Source organism: Arvicanthis niloticus, chromosome 11, assembly GCF_011762505.2.
Source record: "Arvicanthis niloticus isolate mArvNil1 chromosome 11, mArvNil1.pat.X, whole genome shotgun sequence".
In the NCBI taxonomy this organism is placed as follows: Eukaryota; Metazoa; Chordata; class Mammalia; order Rodentia; family Muridae; genus Arvicanthis; species Arvicanthis niloticus.
Genome location: NC_047668.1, coordinates 37,682,546 through 37,702,851, shown reverse-complemented (window position 1 = coordinate 37,702,851; position 20,306 = coordinate 37,682,546). Strand labels below are relative to the sequence as shown.

At 42.7% G+C, this 20,306-nt stretch overlaps 1 protein-coding gene across 3 annotated transcripts in view; it reads right to left on the bottom strand.

Moving 5' to 3' along the window:
* Nucleotides 1-1,887: 1,887 nt before the first annotated feature.
* Dcdc2c (doublecortin domain containing 2C) overlaps nucleotides 1,888-20,306 on the bottom strand; it is a 67,210-nt gene continuing 48,791 nt past the window's right edge. For 2 of the 3 annotated variants that reach the window (XM_076942050.1, XM_034514471.2), the window contains 2 exons: nucleotides 5,918-5,965; nucleotides 1,888-2,955 (listed from right to left, as the gene is read on the bottom strand). In XM_076942050.1, the coding sequence (XP_076798165.1) occupies nucleotides 2,932-2,955; nucleotides 5,918-5,965 (72 nt within the window). In that variant the 3' untranslated portion in view covers nucleotides 1,888-2,931. Of the gene's footprint in view, nucleotides 2,956-5,917; nucleotides 5,966-12,075; nucleotides 12,222-14,439; nucleotides 14,558-16,196; nucleotides 16,261-20,306 lie in introns of all 3 variants that reach the window. The other variant, XM_076942049.1, reaches the window with a different exon arrangement.

Below are 20,306 nucleotides of genomic sequence, written 5' to 3'. Positions count from 1 at the left end.
TTGTTCTCCTAAGTTATTTTTCCTAAGGTGTCACCATGTCTCTTTGGCACCATGTAGACAGCACTGCTGAGAGAGGGTTCAACTCTGTAGTGGAGGAGCTTTGACCAATGACCGATTCCCATCTTTCTATCCTGCCTGGAATTGACATGGCAATCTTGTCCACTCCCAACAGAGAATATTAATTCCAAGGGGAATTTTTTTCATATTCTATACAAGGTCAATTTAGAATATATAGAGAGGGCTTGCAAAATGTCAATTTCTTTAAAGATTCTGGCTTGTCAGGTGTGGTGGGAGAATTCCAAGTTCAAGACAAGCCTAGGAAACTCAGTGTGACTCTTTCAAAAACTTGAACTGGTTAGGAAGCAAGGTAGAGCCAAGGACTCACAACCTCAGGCAACACTGGCAGAGGAGAAGACAGATGGGAGCCATGCAGAAACACACCCTGAGAAGCTGAATCCAGCTGCTGTGTGGTGACCTGCCTGCTGCTCTGAAACTCCCTCCAAGTCTCAGATCTTTCTTTACTCCTCCCCCCTCCTGACCCTGGTTCTGGGTTTTAAATATGCTAAGACACTATGGTCTCTTTCAACTTGTACTTTTTGTTCACTTACAAAAGAATAACCTGAGATGAAAGTTTGAAGAAAAACAAGATGCCCAGCTCCATGACCCATGGGACTTCACACAAGCCCCATCCTCGACCCATGACTCTAAGGCACAATGACAACCAAGACCAATGTAGTGTCTTGAGTGAAGGGAACAGCTTTACATGGTCAGCTATGGTAGGGGCACGTGCATTCTAAGGCATTTTCTTTATGCACTTCCTTCCATCACAGGACAACTTTAGAGAGCGGTCACTAACAAGAGCAGTCTAGAAATGAAGCTAGCTCAGATAAAACAGCTCTCTACCAGAAACTTAACTGGCTGGTAAACTTAACTTAACCAAAGCCATAGGATGAAGATGGTTTCCATTTGGTTACTCAACTTGCCCCTGAAGGTATATCAGATGCTACCATGGAGTCTAACACCAGGACACTGAATACACTGACACCATAGCTTACTCTGTAGCTAACGCAGATGAAGGACTATCATTAAGTAGGCTTTCAATCCTACAAGCCGGGTTTCAGGGCCAGCAAAATGGTTCGCAATCAAGACCAATGACCTGAGTTCAGTGCCAGGAACCACACTGTGAAAGGAGAAAACGGATTCCCGCAAGTTGTCCTCTGGCTTCCACATGCACATAAATAAGTATAGTTATTTTTAAAGATATAATTTAAAAGCTGTGTCTCCATATTTATTCTACAGTTAAGAAAAAGAAGAAAGAAAAGAATCCTTAGTTTATCAGAAGAGCCAAATGTAGTAACTACCTTAACATCTAGGTAAAATGTTTCTCTAGTGAACTAACAAAAAAGACAACTACATGTTTGGTGTCTACCATGTGTCTGGCATGAAGTATTGTCTGATAAAGTCATTATTCCAACAACCTACAAGTCAGGTACATCCTTAGCCTCAGATTGGGATGAATGTGAGGTACTAGCTAGTTCAAACACAGAACAAGTGCAGAAGCCAAACCAGAACAATCTAACTTAACAGTCTATTCTAAGTACCACATTCAACTTTCAACTCCTGACATGAACAGAGCATATGTGTATATGTAACACGTTTGTATTTTTATATATAAATATATGTGTATACATACTGGAATATGCTTTAAGTAGGGAGAAATAACTAGATAGCTGTGTATTATGTGATCTAGACTCAATCCAGTGAATACTACTGAGACATGAGGTGTGGGCTGATGTTGCTAAAAGGGAAAGGCTGCTCCAGACAGCCCGATACACTAAGACTAGACATATGGTCCCCTCCCACCTTTTAAATCATGAAACAGAGAAAGGGATTCCAGATGAATTTAATCTTACTCATCTTTTAAACTTTAAATCCGGCCATCAAAATATGAGGTTGACAATTGTAATACCCTACTGGCATATCTCAGCATAATATGAAAATAAATTGTCTAATTTTATTTTCATTTGCTTATGGTCCTGTCCAGTTCCTGACTGTTGTTCTTCACGACATGGCTGATATTTTTGTTATTATAGTATTTGTTTCATGTGCTGTCCCAGAGTCATCTGTTTCTGAGATTGTTATCTCAAGGATGACTGTCTTTGGGATCTCGTTGCTTGGGTAGATATTTTTGGAATGGTGGTCCCAAGGATGATTATTTAGGAGATTCTCATTGCTCAGGTGGTTGCTCTAAAAACTGTCCCAAGGATGATTCTTTAGAGGACTCTCGTTCAAATTGTTGTTCTAGAGATGGTGGTCCAAAAGTTGAGCATATAGGTATCTCTTGCCATTCGAGTTGCTGTTCTGGGAATGATGGTCTCAAGAATAACTGTCCAGGAGTCTCTTGTTCAAGTTGCTGCTCTGGGGATGATGGTTCCAAGGATGACTGTACAGATACCTCTTGTTGCTCAAGTTGCTGCTCTGTGGATGGTAGTCCCAGGAATGACTGTATATGTACCTCTTGTTGTTCAAGTTGTTGCTCTGGAGATGGTGGTCCCAAGGATGACTGCAGAGGTATCTCTTGCTGTTCAAGTTGATGCTCTGTGGATGGTAGTCCCAGGAATGACTGCATATGTAACTCTTGTTGTTCAAGTTCTTGCTCTGGGGATGGTAGTCCCAAGGATGACTGTAGAGGTATCTCTTGCTGTTCAAGTTGATGCTCTAGAGGCAATGGTTCCAAGGATGATTGCCTAGGGGATTCCTTTCTCTCAGGTCTTTGTTCTGGGGATGGTGTTCCCAAAGATGATTCTTGTTGCTCATGTCTTTGGTCTTGAGTTAATGATGATTCTTCTGATGATTCTTGTCCCATTGATGGATCTCTTTGATCTTCTGCTTCTGCTTGGGTTTCTGGCAGAGCAGGTGTCAGCTTTTCTTCTAGAATGTCATGTTGTTTTTTCTCTTTTTTTTCCAGTAAACAAAATAAGACAAAATCACCAATAAGTAGAGTAGCCATCTAATCACACACAAACAAATGTTGCTATCATAATATTAAGGATTTGGTAATGACAGTGAAAATTTTTACATGGAGTATTAAACTTAAAATGCTCTTTTGATTGTATCATTATGTTTTCTGTCATGTATAAACACAATCTCAAGCAAGTATTAAAAGAATAGAATAGATGCCTGAGAAAAGGTGATGAAGGGAATGTCACCAGATAGTAACTACACACATATAATCCATTTTCATTGAAAATTAACCATTAAGTTTCCTTATTTTTTTCTATGAGTCACTGAGACAGGGAAGGCACTTGTATTAAATGAAAAGGAAAAAATGAAAACACAGGAGAATCTGGAGCCTGTGTTCAACACAAACAAGACAGTCTATAAAGTACCTATGTACACCAGAAGAAACCTATGTACACCAGCTCTTCCTGAGAAACCACATACACCAGAGATAAGCTAACAATAATTGATCTGAGGAAATCAAGACCATCACTCTCTGAAAATAACACAAAAAAAGCCTCTTCATAGAGGAGCTTCACAGAACCTGGAGGATACCAGGTAACCCACATGACATGCATAAAATGTACTATGTTGACCTCTGACCTTCTCATCAAGGTCTATTCTCCCTTTCATCTTTAGCTACAACAGACAAAGCCCAAATCAGAAACCTCAACTCTAGTTTCATCCTAACCTCTTTTTTCCACTGTGCCAAGTCTAGACCATGTGCTCTATTTCTGTTGGCCCTTGTATGTCCCTACTGTCTTGGCCTAGGTCTCCTCATCTGATAGAATACTGGGGTTACACCCTAATACTCCTGTCTTCCCTTTGCTATAAAATAATACATAAATTTAGTCAACTATCTTCCTAGTTTAGCATTATCTACAAGACAAAAAAATGTTATAGCAAATAAGGACCTGACACCCATGATCAGCTGGATACCAGATCTGCATCCTCATCCGCCTACATCTAGACCAAATGAGTAGTTCTAGCCAAAGGCATGTGAGCCACATCTCGTCCCTTCTGGAATCAGAGGGTTAAGTGTTTAATGCAACGTATTCCTGTCTCTGCCTTTCTCTTTACCATCAAATTCAGAGACCAGGTGCTGATGGGCAACATCATAGCACCAAGGACACCTAGGTTGTGAAGGGAAGAGAGAAGCTCAATAGAGATTCTACCCCACGGAGGAGTTTCTGTGGTCATTAAAGAAATCTCTGCCATGCAGAATCATTGAGATTTGGGGCTATTCCTTACTACAATTCAACCTTCCTCTGTCAGTAATACAAAGGACAAAAGAGCCAAGCCCTGCTTTACCACGTTATGTTTCTTTCCTTCCTCACACACCAGTCTTTGACTCCATGCACACTCAATGAGCCGAACTTCTCAAAATTCACTGCAGCTTTGCCATGAACCTTAATACTCAAATCCTTCTGCCCATAGTTCCTTCTCCATAGTGTCCAACAGGCATGCTCACACACATTCCCTTCTCAGTCAACATATACCCAGTCCACAATGATGAGCAGCTTATACTGGGCTTTGTGTTAAAGAGCAATCATGACACTAGAGTCCTGCATTCAAAATAGCCTTGGACAATCCTCACTTCCTTCCCTTGGTTTCAGTGAATTCTCTCTTGGAAAATAGAAAGATACATGCCTACAGGAACTGTAGCCATAGCTAAAAGCTTGCTTTGAGAATTAAAAAAATCAATGCTTATATCATACAATTTCCATTGTTATAAAAACTTAATAGTGAAATACATACATATATACATACATACATACACATTGTTATAAAAAAAAAAAACTTAAGTATCAAAAATAAATGTATGAACCAGAGGTTTAGAAAAAAACAAAGGCTGTCACATGTCATGTATAATCCAATCAGAAGTCAGAGTCTAGGGTAGTTAGTTGTTCCTGGCCCCTGGCTCCTCACTGTCCTCTAGTGAACACAGTTAAGACTCCACATAAGGGTTGTGGCAGACCCCAGGCATGAGCAACTGAGGCAGGAGAGTTGTATCTTACTCATTGTTCTCAAGCATTCAAGTGACATATGAAAGAAACCCAGCATAGTCAATAAATAAAACATAAAGGAATAAATCATGATTGAACTCAGAAATTCCTTCATCCCATCCACGTAGACCCTTTCTGAAGACATTATGACATTAGAATGAGCAAAACTCAGAATACAATAAAGACATAAAAATGTGGCTATATAAATATATTAATAATTATATATTAATATAATATAACAAAAGGAAGATACAAAACAACAGTTTGGCAAAAATATTCCTGCTATGTGAAGATATATAGGAATCCATTTTCAAAGTCCTGGCATTCACCTTGCCTTTCAAATTCAACCACAAGTGAGATCAAGGAGCTGTTCTTGGCACTGCCTGTGGTCTACACAGCTTCGTTTCATAATTCAACCTGTCATGTAATCAGCTTCTAACTGCGGCTAAGGCTATCACCTGCAGTACACCAGGGGCACATGCTTGTCTGAGGTGCCCTACTTATCACCAATCTTGGAAGATTTTCTCTAATCTTTTCTTTAGTATAGTGTCAGGGTAAATGTAGTGAACTTTCAAAATAAATGCATAAAGCAATAACAAGTCTCCCTAAACTGGACAGACTGGCATATATAGTGCTAGCATATACTAAGTCAAAGAATTCACTTGCCAAATGACCTAGTGATCACCATTCAGAGGACAGCTTAGCAAATTGCATGTACAGCTAGGGGAGTCCAGTGCATCCAAGGCTGAACCAGCACAGGAGGCAGAGAAACCCAGATATAGCTAGCAATAAAGTGACTTCACTGTAGTCACTCAGATGGACAGAGTGATGCCAAATGCTCCTCTGCCCACACCTTATGTCATGCACTAACATCTTGCAAATGATCAATCACTCCTAGTGCGTTCTCTTACCAGGCGTTGGAACCACCTCTTTATTCTTGCAGAAGTTCTTGAGAGATGCTAAAATGAAAAAGAGCACAGATGTTAGTGAACTGAGCAGAGGATTCACCGTGAGCTGTCAGTGGAACACCTACGCCTAAAAGAACCAGTGGAATGCATCCGTCTGGGTAGCTTGGAGAGAATTTCAGACCAATAAAAATGACTCTACTGAAAAAATAACCATGCTTCTGTTATGTAGAAATAGATGCTGACATTATCATTCTTTGGATAATGATTGGACATTGATTTGCCTGCTTTCTTTCTTTAAGAGAAAAGCATATTTTGCTTGAGTTTACTGGCTTTGCTCTCTCCTTCAGCTCCATAGTGCTCCCTCCTTCAGCTTCATAGTGCTCCCAATGGCTGGTGGTAGTGATTCCTGTGTTGTATTTTTGCAACACAGGTAACAAACACTCTCCAGTAGGACTTTGACCAGAACACATAAAGCTCCTCAGTGGCTAATCTGGGAATCTTGGATCACACATAACAATAAAAGAATATTTACACTAATATGAAGAACACTAAAATGAGCCCCATGCAACTAATATCAGCTCTCCCAGGGAAACACACTCACCCACACAAGTATGACATAAATCCAATACTACTTCCTGAAGACATACCACAGGTAAGCATTCCAACCAACAAGCCTGCTTTGATTTCAAGTACACTGTGAAGTTTGCAAGAGGCTCTTGCCCTACCTCTCAGCTAAAATATTTGCTGTATTCAAGGGTTCCCCCATGTTTCCACATCAGCATCAGCACAACTAGCATGGAAACATTTTTGTTAATAAGCACTCCAGTTCTGATGAACTAAGAATTAGACCCAGGCTGTTCTGAAGACCTGAAAGTCATGGGTCTGCCCAGCTTCAGAGCTTATTGTCACTGAAGGCAGGAACTGCGAGAGCCCATGAAGGGACTGGCTTCCGAGATCACACTGCCCAGAGAAGAAGCTGGGGGATCTGAAAATGGGAGTAGAGATGCGAAATCAAAAACTTCGAGTCTGAAGAGGAGGCCTGTTTTCATTAGAGCCGTGAGGTTTCAAAGGCCACCATGAATTAGCTGGCAGAAGGTCAGCAGAAGGTCTTCATCCACAGAGAAGTCCAGTTGCTGTACCAGCTGTAAGCTCTGTGGGGCTGAGGGGTGGCTCAGTCCGTAGAGTAGTGCTTGCTCAGCATGCACTAAGGACTAGGTTCCATCCCAAGCTTCACACAAACTAGGCGTGATGGTACATGCCTGTAAGCCCAGCACTGGAGAGGTGGAGGCTGGAAGAGCAGAGTTCAACGTCATTCTCAGCTCTGTGTCAAATTTAAGGCCAGCCTGGGACATGTGAGACCCTGTCTCAAAAACAACAAAACTTGTTCCTGCGTACATTTAGTTTTGCAATGCTAAAACAACAAACGTTCAACAGCCCATGACTCGAGATGTTAGCCCGATTTGTGAAAATAAATCCACTCTTTGATTTAAGACGTGACTAGTGTATAAAAACATCGAAGCCCAAAGTTAGAAAGCATTTAATTTTTGGCTGTCAGAGCTGTTACCTAGGTAATTGATTCTTTGTAGCTAGACCAGCCCTTAAATTTTTCAGCAAAGTCATTTCCCAAGTTCTTTAGGAATCACAGTTAAATCAGAAAGTACTTTGGACTCAGTAAATTTCTGTCAGTGTCAAGAAAGTATTCCCAATCCGTAGTATCTAGCTCTGTAGTGACAGATCATCTTGCAGCTCTCTGGCAACCACCCCGGTTGTCTAGACACAGAAATCCATTTACTGAGGGTCATCTTACCCAAGTATAGTGCACAGAAGTCGTGACTGTCACTGTGAGAGGTCAGACTCGGCCTTAGGTAGGGGTTCAAAAACATTTAGAAGCACTTTGGATTTTGGAAATTGGGATAAGGAATATTCAACCTGTGTTCAGAAATTATCAAGCTTAAAGAGAAGTGAAAAGTGGGGAAGGCAAGGGCTGGCTGGTGGGCACAAAAGCATCAGCCTTCTAGACAAAGTCCTCCAGCCCTGCGGAGCTGCTCTCTCAGCACAAGGTCCCTCCTGATGCTCGTGTGCAGCTTTGTGTTCTATTTTTATTCTTGCTTTAAAGGTGTCCTATTGTCTTTCATCTCTCTTTTTATTGTCAGCTACCTTAAATCCTCTGTCAACAGAACAAAAGCCCTTATAATTATGGTGGGGGGAGAGAGAGAGAGAGAGAGAGAGAGAGAGAGAGAGAGAGAGAGAGAGAGAGAACCATGATACAGAATCCAGTTGTCCTGCTGGGAAATGTTCAGAAAAAGCAAAGTCAAGCTCTCTGCATTTCTCAGGACAGTGAATGCTTCCAAGTGATGCCATAGACCTGGAGTGGCTAGCCTCCACAGTATTCTAACAGCACACAGAGACATACTTCCTCTGCCTTGAGGGAGAAACATGTGGACTCATGGGAAAAAAACATGTTTCTGGTTCATGTGGCTTTGGGAAAGTCATCCACTTGAGTTAATGCAAACCCATACTTAAAGAATCAATAACTGCCAGGACAGTTATCACCCTCAGAGTGTGATTATCACTCTTGACATAGTGTATCACCCACCATGAGCAGCCAACACCCCCTCCCAGCCCCTTTCCCCACTGGGATCCTTCCTGTTGCATGTTATGGCCCTCCACTCTGCCTGTATTACTTACTGCTTTGGGTGTCTCCAATACCCTCTTTCTCTTCCAACTATGCACTCACAGGAGCCTTAAAGATTTAGCATTAATATCTCAGTTTTATAGAGGAAAAACAAAACACGGGGAGCTAAGAGTTACAGCAACCTCAGTGTTCCATACTTAGTCCAAGAAGTTTGAGCAAGTGGCTCTCTGGCAGATATCCACATTACAGCCACAGAGCCTGACCAGTGGATACCATGCTGGGCAGGGCAAAAGATGGCTGTAACAAGTCCTCTGTTCACATTCGCCAGAAAGGGGAATTTTAAAGAGAATGATTACCAAGTGGACGGTGGCAGTCTAGAAAGGCTACATACTTCAGGATTCCAACCACGTGGTGACCTCACAAGCGTACGTACCCGAGTTCAGAGCCTCAGCACCAACATAAGACAGCCGTTGCAGCAGGCATCTGTTAATCCTTCACTGAGAAGTCGGAGGCAGGAGGATGCCTGGAACTCTGACCAGTCAGTCTAACTAAATCAATGAGCTTCAGATTCAGGGGAAAAAGAGAAATTCTGATAAAATGGCTTAACAGATTAAGGTGCTCACTATCAAATTTGAAGACCTGAGTAGGTCCCAGGACCTACTTGGTAGAAAAAAAAATGACTCCTGAAAGCTGTCCTCCAACCTCCACATGCCCTGTGACACAGATGTGCCCACATACACACAACAGTCACACATAATAGATAAATATATAAGATGGAGAATGACTTACAGGGACACCTGAGAGTGGCCTGTGATCTCCACACAGTTGAGTACCCATATGCACATGTGCACATTCACAAGAACTCTGCTTAGCTCACACAGGACTTGGCGGGACTGGAACTGAGAATCATGGGACCTGAAAGCTATCCACATCCTAGCCCCAGAACCCATGGGTATGTTAGCTTACGTTACACATTAGGGCTGCAGAGGGGATTGAGGCAGCGATAGACAGGGAACATTCCCTCAGAATATCCATGTGGGCTCAACACAATCCCAAGGTCCCTTGAGATAGAAGAGAAGAATCAGAAGGAATGGGAACACAAAGGAAGAACTAGAGAAAGGCATCTGGCTTTGAAAAGGGAGAAAAGATCTACAAAAAAAACGCAAACTGGGAACTGGAAAAGGCATGAAAACAGATTTTTCCTTGGACAGAAATACAGGTTGTTAGCCTCTGAGACCATGTCAAACTTCTAATCTACAGAACTATAAGATGGTTATTAAGTTTGTTCTCATTTGTTACAAGACCCACAAAAACTAATTAAACACTACAGACATCTTTTCCCTCCCCTCGAAAGCTCAGCATACGGGTGTCCATACTGCTCACTGGGGGAGAAGACCTGTCCAGGCAGGCTCTTCCATCCTGACCTCTGCAGACAGATGCAGAGTCATGGAGCCAACAACATGTGGATAAGGCAGACACCAAGGCTGAAAACGAATCTGAGGATGGTGATCAAAAATCCAGGCATGCGATACATGTGAACTGTATGCAAATAAAGGGTTTAAAATGTGAAGTGCTAACCAGGGATTGGCCTCACTGTGTGCTGCCAGGGGAGGGACTGTAAGTTTGATACCCTAAGAACCTCAGAGTGTGCAAAGCCAGTAGAGATGCTGTCTCAGCGAGAGCTTAAGGAAGTGATTCCCATTAGCAAAATTGTAAAGGACCTGGAAGGCCTGGCTCTGGGATCTTGATGTTCCTAATCTGAACCCCAGTCCTATCATAGGGTCCTTCCTCCAAGTGACCAAAAAAAAAAAAAAAAAAACATGCTAGAGCCCTCCTTAGAAACACATGACAATTTATTGTGCTGTAAGTGCTGTTTCTGTGAAATGTACTGCTAGGAAATTCAAGCGAAGAATACAAGTCAGGGGATAAGAGGGCACTCTAACATCATTCAGGAGTGGCAAGAGTGGTTGACTTTAGTGTTTGGTTGGCACACAGTAACCATCAAATGTCCAAGAGGGACCAAGTCCAAAAGCAGATACACAGAATCAGCTGAAAATGAATGAGAACCTGGGTAAAGGTTCACCCCAGTACAAAAGAGCCTCACCCAAGCCACGACAGACACATGCACGGGTCCAAAAGGAGAAAGAAAAAGAATGAAGAAGGACCACTCCCCCACCTTGCATCTGAATGTCTTTAGGTGGGTTGCCAGAAAGGTGAAATGAAATGGCTTGGTTTTGGTTAACATGGCACTGAAGGAGGGAAGCTGCTACCTGAAAGAACCGTCGTCCACTGGGATTCCCACTGCATACAGCTATTTAAACTAGGTAGGGACATTTAGGGTCTCAGCACTTAGATTAACTTCCCGCTTTCCTCTCTCAGCTTCCAAGCATTTTTTAATTTAATTTCTTATGTGCGTATAGGTGTTTGTGCCTGCAGGCATGTCTGTGCACCACCTGTGTGCCTGGAGCCCACAAAGGCCAGACGAGGGCATTGGACACCCTGAAATGGGAGTTAAATGTTATCGTAAACCACCATATAAGTACTGGGAATAGAATCCTGGTTCTCTCGAAGAGCAGCCTGTGCTCTAAGTCATCTCTCCAGCTCTCAATCCGTAAGCATTTTAACACTGTTTGTTAAATAATTACATATTAACTTCCTCTTGGAGATTTTTACCATATTCATTGACAACCTCTCTGGGTCCATTTGAAGGAAACTGTCTATAAATCAGAGAAAGCCTATAGTCCACTCTCCAAAGCAATGAGGGAGTCTCTCCATCAGTCATACTGTGAAACAATTTAGAAAACATATACATATCCAAGAAGACTCCAGAAGACTGACACAGGCTGCCTCAACATCAAACACCATGCAGGAAATGAATTGGTCTGCTACCAAAAGGATAACTGGGACTCTCAAAAAAAAAGAAAAGAAAAGAAAAAAAGAAGGAAGGAAGGAAGGAAGGAAGGAAGGAAGGAAGGAAGGAAGGAAGGAAGACCCATCAGTGGGAAAGAAAATATCTAAAAAGAAGGTAAGAAAATAACACTTTTCTCTAAAACAATTTCTCTCTTGTTTTTTCCATAGATAGTCTCTAGGCCCAAAATTCAAACCTTCAGTGGTTCAAAGTCAGCTCCCACACCACAGGCCAGAACACATTCTGAGTCCTTGCCTATGACTGGGGACCAGAGCATGGCTCCATCCAGCCCCACTTCTCATGGCTCCATCCAGCCCCACTTCTGTTGAGCAGCAACACCAAGGCTGAGCAGAAAGATTCTGTTTGTTCATGTGTCTCTAAGAAAGAAACCCATCCCTATGGCTCCCCATAAGTTCAAACTTACAGAACAATTCCTGCCAACACCAATATAACATAGCCAAAAATTATTTCTGTAGCCAGGGAGCTACAGAAAGCTTATTACTACCCCGAATTGGTCTTCTGGAATTTGAAATTGTCTCATTCTCCTGAGGGGGGGAAAAAAAAGAAACCTGTAGATCTCAACAACAGGGAACATCTAATTCCTCGGCCTCATCTTACCAATGAAGAAATGGGGCCCCTGCAACTGGCCTGTGTCGACATAGGCCCTTGACAGCAGGTCCAGGGCTACTATCAGTTCTTTGGGTTGCAGGCTCAGGACTCGCTCTCCTTTGCACCATGTTGCGGTCCTAATCATCGTTTTACACCTAAGTAAAAGATCATAGAACATCACTGAAGGGATCTGCTAAAAATAATGATAATTAGCATGAACCCCTCCACTAAAAGTGCTCGAAATTTACAGGGTCAAAATAAAGACCAGCTGGCTAAATCTCTGCCTACCATATACCTGTGAAACTGAAGGGGCCATTTATACATGCTGATGGACATTAGGCACATCAGCCAGGGCCCAAGTCCCCTGAAAAAGGAATAAGTGCTTGTCTCCATTTCTAGTGTCCTTGGCTATAATGAGGTATGTTTTCAGTGAAGCCCCGCCCCCTTCTATGTGTTTAGCACCATTTCATTGAACCAATATGGTCTCACTAGCCTGGATGGTACTGGAATTGCATAACCTAACCATCCTGGATAGAACAGGCACTGGGTGACCTAACTAGCCTGGGTGGTGCTGGCACTAGGTAGTCTCACTAGCCTAGGTGGTACTGGTGCTGGTTGGCACCTGCATTGCAGCCTCCACATCCAGTTGCTCTCACAGGCAGCTAGCTTCTCTTCAAAAACTGCAGCCTATGCCCTCTCACTGCAGCTAAAATGCAAAGCGGAAATTGAGAATGCAAATTGAAATGCAAAGAGGAAGTTGAGATGTGGCCTTATTTTTACACTAGTGTGTAAATACCTGACTGAAGCTCTTGAAAGCAGCAGTTTTACCCTCTGGCTACCTTATAGGAAAGGAAATGACTCAGAGTGATTCTCTTGTGGTAGAATAGGGGTGGGGGTGGGGGGGGCGGGGGGAGGCCTTGAAACCCAGAAAGTCAACTGTCTCCTTAGGGTCACTCTAATAATAAATAGAAACATGGGGAAAGAGTGGACACTTGGGCTCCTGGACCCCAACCATAACCAACGTATAGTTCTTTTGAGGACAAATCATAGCAAGTCACCAAAAAGCCAAGCTAATCCATAATCATTAAAAACTCATTTCTTAACCATTTCTTGGTTGCCAGATTGACTTAATTACAGCAAGTCCAAATGAGGTATCTAATGGAGAAATACCCAAAGAGGCTCTATCTGGGGATCCTGGATTTTCAGTTCACAGTGAGGGTAGGAGAAAAAATGTATTTGCATCTATGCTGCAAAGGAAAAGGTGTGCCCAGCCTGCATCAGACTGTCCCTAGATCCAAGTGCTCTTTGAAGAAATGCCAAGCCAATTCAAGATTTCAATGGGGAAAAAAATGACCTTTTTTTTTTTTTCATTTACTTCTGCTTTCTATCTATCATTCTGCTTCCTAATTCCCTGGAAACAAAATAATTACAGTAAAACACAAGCACAAATTATTCCTAGTGAGCTAAGGAAAACTTATCACTGCCTTGGAAAACAGAATTTGCAGATCTCACAAAATGTGGGAAGGTACCATGATGCTTTGTAAGCAACTTAGGACAGAGAGAAACACACCCTCCCCGGGACTCCGAGGCTCCTGCCTGCGGGATCTAAGAGGATGGATAGGCACTGACAGCTGCTGCCTTCCTGAGCAAGGAGACATTTTTTAGGTCAAGTGTGAAATGGTTGATTTTCTGCTCCCAAATAAATCTTAGTTCTGGGCCATAATTTCAGGAGGCTCCCGTGTAGCTGATGGCCTTCAACAGCCCTGTTTAATGTGCCTGGGTGAAAAGCCACTCCGGAGCTTGGAGGCTGTAATTGAACTTTCAGAGATATTTGTGGTGCTGTCGGGGCAGCTGGGCTCTTGGAAATAAGCGTGAGAATTCAGACGAGCTGGCCAACAGCTGCGCTGGCAGACAGTATAGAGCGACCCACAAAAGCTTGCATTCAAAGGGACAGCCCCAGTAGACATAAGCCCACCAGCAAGCCAGCACACAGGGATACACTGACTATGAGGTCTCAAAGGGACAAACTCTTTTCTCCTCAGTAAAACAAGAATAGTCCTCGACACAGTTGCCACTAAAACACCTTGGATTCTGCACCAATTTTCAGATTATTACAGCAGATAATTTGATGCATGGTTTCCAAACCTACCTAAGTCTCAATAAACGTATATGGGCCTTCATAGGTGCTACGGTAACTGGCAAAGAGCAGGAAGGCGTGGAGGAGACACTACAGAAGATGTGGCTCAAGCACCTTTAACTCTGCCATAGACGCAGATGAGAGCATTTCTCAATTAAAACTCAAATAACAGAAAAAGAACAAGAAGGCAGGTCAGACTTCAGTTCTAAGCTGAGTGGATGCCATCAAGGACTTACTTGAAGTGACAAGTGGACTCATTTCTGGAGACCAGGTGGTGGCACTTCTCCTCCAACTGGGTACAAATACCACCTTCGTGTCTTAATATCTGAGGGGTCCACTTTGTAAACCTCTTTTCTTAAAAACAGAAAAAGGTTTTCTGGTAATCTTGTTTGCATTTGTCTCTGACATTAGCAAGCAGAGAAGAAAACCAAAGATGACCCAGGATTCCGTGCAAATTCTACTCACAATCAACAGAATGTCGACAATTATAGTGAAATGTTAACATTAAAAGCCAAATAGTACACTGTATGATGACCCATGTCACTTTAAATAGTCCCTCTCTTTCTCTCTCTTCCTCCCTCCCTCTCCCTCCTCTCTCTCCCTCTCTTCATACTCTCTCCCTCTTCCTCTCTTCTTCTCTCCCTCTCCCTCTTTCTCCTCTCTCCTCTTCCTCCCTCTATCTCTCTTCTCTCTCCCTTTCACTTCCTCTTTCCCTCTCTTTCTCCTCTCTCCTTCCTCTCTCTCTCTCTCTCTCTCTCTCTCTCTCTCTCTCTCTCTCTGTCTTTCCCATCTCTCTCCCTCTCCCTCCCATCTCTTCTTTCTCTCACTCTCCTGGCCCTTCAAGGCTCCCCTCTGTGTTTATTCTGTTTAACTCTGAGCACACGGATATTAAGGGAACCCAGGCAGCACCATGCATCAGGCAGTGATTCTCCACAGGACTGAGAGTGCAACTCACTCACACCTGCACTCAGCAGAGTCTACACCTCCCTCATTTGGTGACAGTCCTTCTATGTCTTTCCTCTATCCTCACACCAGCAGCCACCTAATAAATAAGTAAGGTGGAGATGAAGCCCCACGGTGCCTCAGAAGCTCTGCTAGGTGATCTCACAGAACACTGCTGCCTCCTGGCAGTTCCTTGCTCTGCCCTTTATTTTTAAAAAGAGTGACTGTAGATGCTTGGTTTGGGAAAATTACTTGAACTCAGAAAGCACAGATGCTGTTGATGGAGAACTTGGTATTACACACAACACCAGGCTGCTGAGGTTCTCATTCCTACCCACAGCAGGAATCTTGACATCTCGGATGATTCTGTGCATGAGCTCCGGCTAACTTCCAGTTCAGTGATACAGGAAATAATTCTGGGCTGAGTATCCACCCTCTCTACCTCAGTTTCCCCATCTATAAATTATCAAATGCCTCCAAAGTGTTTTTTACTGCCCTCCCAAACTTGGTCCCAAGCACAATGTTATTTAAAACTATCATGTACCATTTTCCTACTCTTAGTGTAACTCTGGTGTTACTCCAAGAAAATCAGACAGTGGACGCTTCTAGGAAACTGGTTTTCAACATGAATGCGAACTCGGCATAGTGGTGCAGGCTCGTGATCCCAGCACTCAGAAGACAATGGAATTAGGATCCCAGGGCCAGCTTAGGTTACATTAGACCCTATCTTAAAACACTAACAAATGGATAAACTAACTAAAAATGTGAAAGTTATGGTAAAGAATAAAATTATGAAAAATTAGGAAAGGTATATATAATTTAGTGATATTATTGTGATGCTTTTATGGTAGAGTGAGAGGAAAGACTAGGTGGGAAGTTAGATCTTTTTCTTATGATGCGTTCTCTGCATATTCTAATTATTTTTCAAGAGATGAGCTTAGCCTGCTGTACACTAGCTGTTCACGGTAGGAGCTTACACATATTCTCATGCAGTCGCTGAGTTCTTACAGAGTGTACACGTTTCTAGTTCTTCAACATCTACATCACATACCTTTTCTCTTTCTGCGGTGTCTTAAGGGAAACCTTTTCTTAAAAGACATTCGTGAATAGTCTCCCTGAAATAGAAACCAGTTATGTTAGCAGCTGATACTTCCTCCTCTGCTCATAAGCAAGAAGTCCTCAGAACTGGATTATTCGGCTATGGCAGAAACCTGCTCCACCAAGTTCAGTTCACAGAAGATAGCCAAGATAACCTACCAAGACCCAGGGCCAGCACTAGGCGGTCACCACCTCTCCTAGCCAGCCAAAGTCAACGTGATTTTGCACAAGCCTAGACTTCCAGACTGAGGCTTAAGAAGCCTGTGAGACCACTACCATCTGCATGCACTCTAGGGTCCTGACTGCTGGACTCTCAGAAGGATTCAGCCACCTTGATAGGAGCCAGCATGGAAGCACTCAACCCATACCTAGACCAAATAGGTCTCTCCAAACTTTCTACCACCAGTATGTCCTCCAAAGGTGCTCTACATCAAAACTCATCCAGCTTCAGCTTGGAAGCTACAAAACTAGAGAGTACCTTCTCACCCCAAGCAGCCAGATAAATTCATGAATTTTAACTTAAACCCATCAGACAGCTGATACCTAAGTGAAGAAGGATTCAATCCTGGAGATACATGACTAGAGCCTGGTTTCCCAGAGGCTGGCCCAGAAGGATGGCAAGAATACCCAACAGGGTCACCAGATACTTTCTGCCAGGAGTGTCCATGAGCTATAGGCAAGCACAAGGTGAGTTCACAGAATCTGGAGAAGCAAGGGGAGAACATGCCTTGACCTGGGCAATCTCCCATATGCCTTATTCGGGCTCTCCCCTACTGGGCGCTTCTAGAGGATAGAAAAGGCCCTGCAATGGAAAAGAAGGGTAGGCACCTCTGCAAGAACCCTCTGCACTAACAGCAGGACAGCAAAGCCTGCCACCCTTGAGTCACTACTGAAGGTTCACTAGGGTTGGAGAAGGAACTAGAACAAAGCTCTCCTCCTGAACATGAACAGTTTTATGCCCAGACCATGACATATCCCAAACCACTAGGATAGTCAGGACAATTGGGAAATCCTACCTATAGACCCAGGAACCAACCCATATGGACAAGAATCTGAAACAAAAACAAACCCACCACCTACCTATAACCAGCAGGCCACTAAACATCAGTGACAGCTGAAAGGATTCTACAGCAGTGGTGGGACTAATGCCAGAACACCAAAGCTGAAGATGGGCCCAGAAAATTGATAATATATCTCCCTAAAAACCAGGCATGCACTCAGCACAAGGTAATAGCTCAGTAACCATAGCAACAAGAGCACTGATCTAACCTCCTGTCTGGGCTGATTCAAAGTCCTTGTAGGTGCCTAGAGGAAGAGGAGGTGGCTATCATGACAGCCTCTGTAAAGCCTGGGTGTGTCAAGTCCAACCCTATGTCTGTTTTTGCACATAAAGACTTCTTAGGGTACAAGCAGACAGCATTCAAGCTCATGTATTATCCACAGTGACATCTGCCATGCTTAGAACATCTAAAATATTTCTTTTCAGGCATTTCACCAAAAAAAAAAAAAAAAGTTTGCCAAGATGTACTACACATAAGTTTAATATTTTAAGCAAAATTTCTCAAACATGGGCCAACAGAAGGGAAACCACCAACCACAAAGTCACAAAGCCAGACTCATATCCTGGAACCATCCAAGAGAGGATCTAGACAGCACTCATTCAGTGTTAGCTACCAATGCAAGAACAAGCAGAAAACAGCCTAGAGCCAGTCTAGCCTGCTGCCTGCTTGCCTACATGTTCTGCCACAACATGCCACACCAACTCTTCCTGCTGCCCATGAACACTGGCCCCTAACAGCAGACATGAAGAGTTAAAACAGAGATTATACAGCTCCCAGGATAAAATATTTGCTCCCCACTTCTTTAGGTAAAATTCCCTATACCCTGCTTTAGTAGAAAATAAATGCCATGCATTAATGAATGGGAAATATCACCAAAGGGAATGAGCTATTGGGAAATATCCAGTGGAAGTACTAGAAATCACCTGAATGGTGATGGATAATAGATAGGCTCAGTTATAAAGTAAAGTCAATAAAAGATTAGGTACTCCAAGATAGGTCAGTGCGGAACAGACAACTAGAAAAGGAAAGAGGGACAGAGCATCAAGGGCAGTGGAATGATCCATTACATGGTAAACATGTGTGGAGTTGAAATTCCAGGTAGCAAGTGTATACACAGGAACCAGAGTCTCTGATGAGACTATAGCTAAGAGTTTTTGAAAATATTGAAATATATCAGTCCATGGAGAGGAGACGTTCTAAGGACAACAGGACAAAGAGAAACATGGAGGAAGGAAGAAGGGGAGGGAAACCCAAAGGCTGAGGCACATCATATTTTGAACTGTTGAAAAACTGAATAGAAAACTGTAAAGGAAGCCAGATGGTCCAGAAACGGAATCCAGAAAGGGAACATGGCAGGATCTGTTCTAGCCTGAAACAGTGGAAATCCAGAGTTGGTGGAACGGCACCGTTAGAAATCAGAAAGGTGTAATCAGCAAGAGTTCCCTATAGGGTGAAAATGTCCTTCAAAAATGAATGCAGTTAGCAGCAGCATCCCAAGCCCATGAAATGAAAACCAAGAGAACTGATAACTCGCCAATGACAGCTGGAACATTCAGTATCCTGCTTTCAGATGGTATAACATCTGGACATCCCGACAAGGAAAACAGAAGATGTGCATGGTATGAAGACCCCAGCAGATCACACCTCCCAGCAACCAACCAACCGTGCATGTTCTCTGGTGAAAAAAAAAAAAAAAAAAAGACTCTGCTCAGCAGAGACCAACTGTTAGGCTACAAAACAAGTCACCGTAAATGTGGGATGATTGGAACGATGTGATGTGTTTGCTTAAAACACTAGGATAAGATTAGACTCTGTAACAGAAGGTAACCTGGGAAACAGGAACATTTTCTTCAATCAAACTACTAATTTCTTAAAGTAGGTCAGAGAAGAAACCACTGGGAAACAAGAAAATAATTCTGAAATGAATGAAAACTAAAATATAACACAGAGTATGTGATGCAGCGACAGAAGTGCTGGGAGAAAATCCATGGCTTTACATTCCTAAGAAGGAAGAATGGGCTCTCAACAAGAGTAACCAGAATGTCTCCCAAAATTACGAGAGAGAGAGAGAGAGAGAGAGAGAGAGAGAGAGAGAGAGAGAGAGAACTAAGTCCAAAGCATTCACAAGGAAATGTGATGAAGGTTAGAGTGGAACAAGGAGTGGAAGCAGAAAACCCATGAAGCCCAAAGTCAGTTCTTTGAAAGGTCAGAAAAAGCAACAGACCTTGAGTTATACTGACCAAGCAAAAAAAAAAAAAAAAAGAAAGAAAGAAAGAAAAAGAACCCACAGTTTAATAAAATTGGGAACATATACAGACTATCACTATGGAACATTCAAAATTAAAGTGAATTATGAAGTAGTGCAACAAATAACTTTTGCTAACAAATTAAATGGGCTATATAAAATGAATAAATACCAATAAAAACACTATTGAAACTGACCCAAGAAGAAATAGAAAATATCAATCTAGAGATTAGCTTAGTAATAGCCTCCCTTTGTTAAAAAAAAAAAAAAAAAAAAAAAAAAAAAAAAACTAAGCCCAAGTGTCTTCATTGATTAAATTCTACCAAACACAAAAGACAAACCAACACACAATGGAATAAGTATCCAAGCCTGCAATGAAATAATTCCTGATGCAAGCTTAAAAAGTAGGCAAGCCTTGGAAATCCATCAAAATTCTTAGAAATCTCCCCCAAGGGTATGAGATTAGTAAAACAGACAGGCTGAGCAGCTCAGATACCTCTCAGGCCCGGATCTAGGGCTTTGAATTGGCCCACCCCAAGATCTATCCCAGCAGTGAACTGCTGGAGTGCATAAAGGGACTGGTCTTAGAAAACTTCAGGACCTCCATGACACAAGACAACAGGATATCCAAAAGAAGTCCCAGTGAGGTTCCAGTATTAGAACCTTAGATACAGTAGCAGAAGGCAGAGGCCTCATACCAACAAATCATTGCAATGAACATTTGCAATCAAAGAAGTGTGGACAGAAGGGTACACTA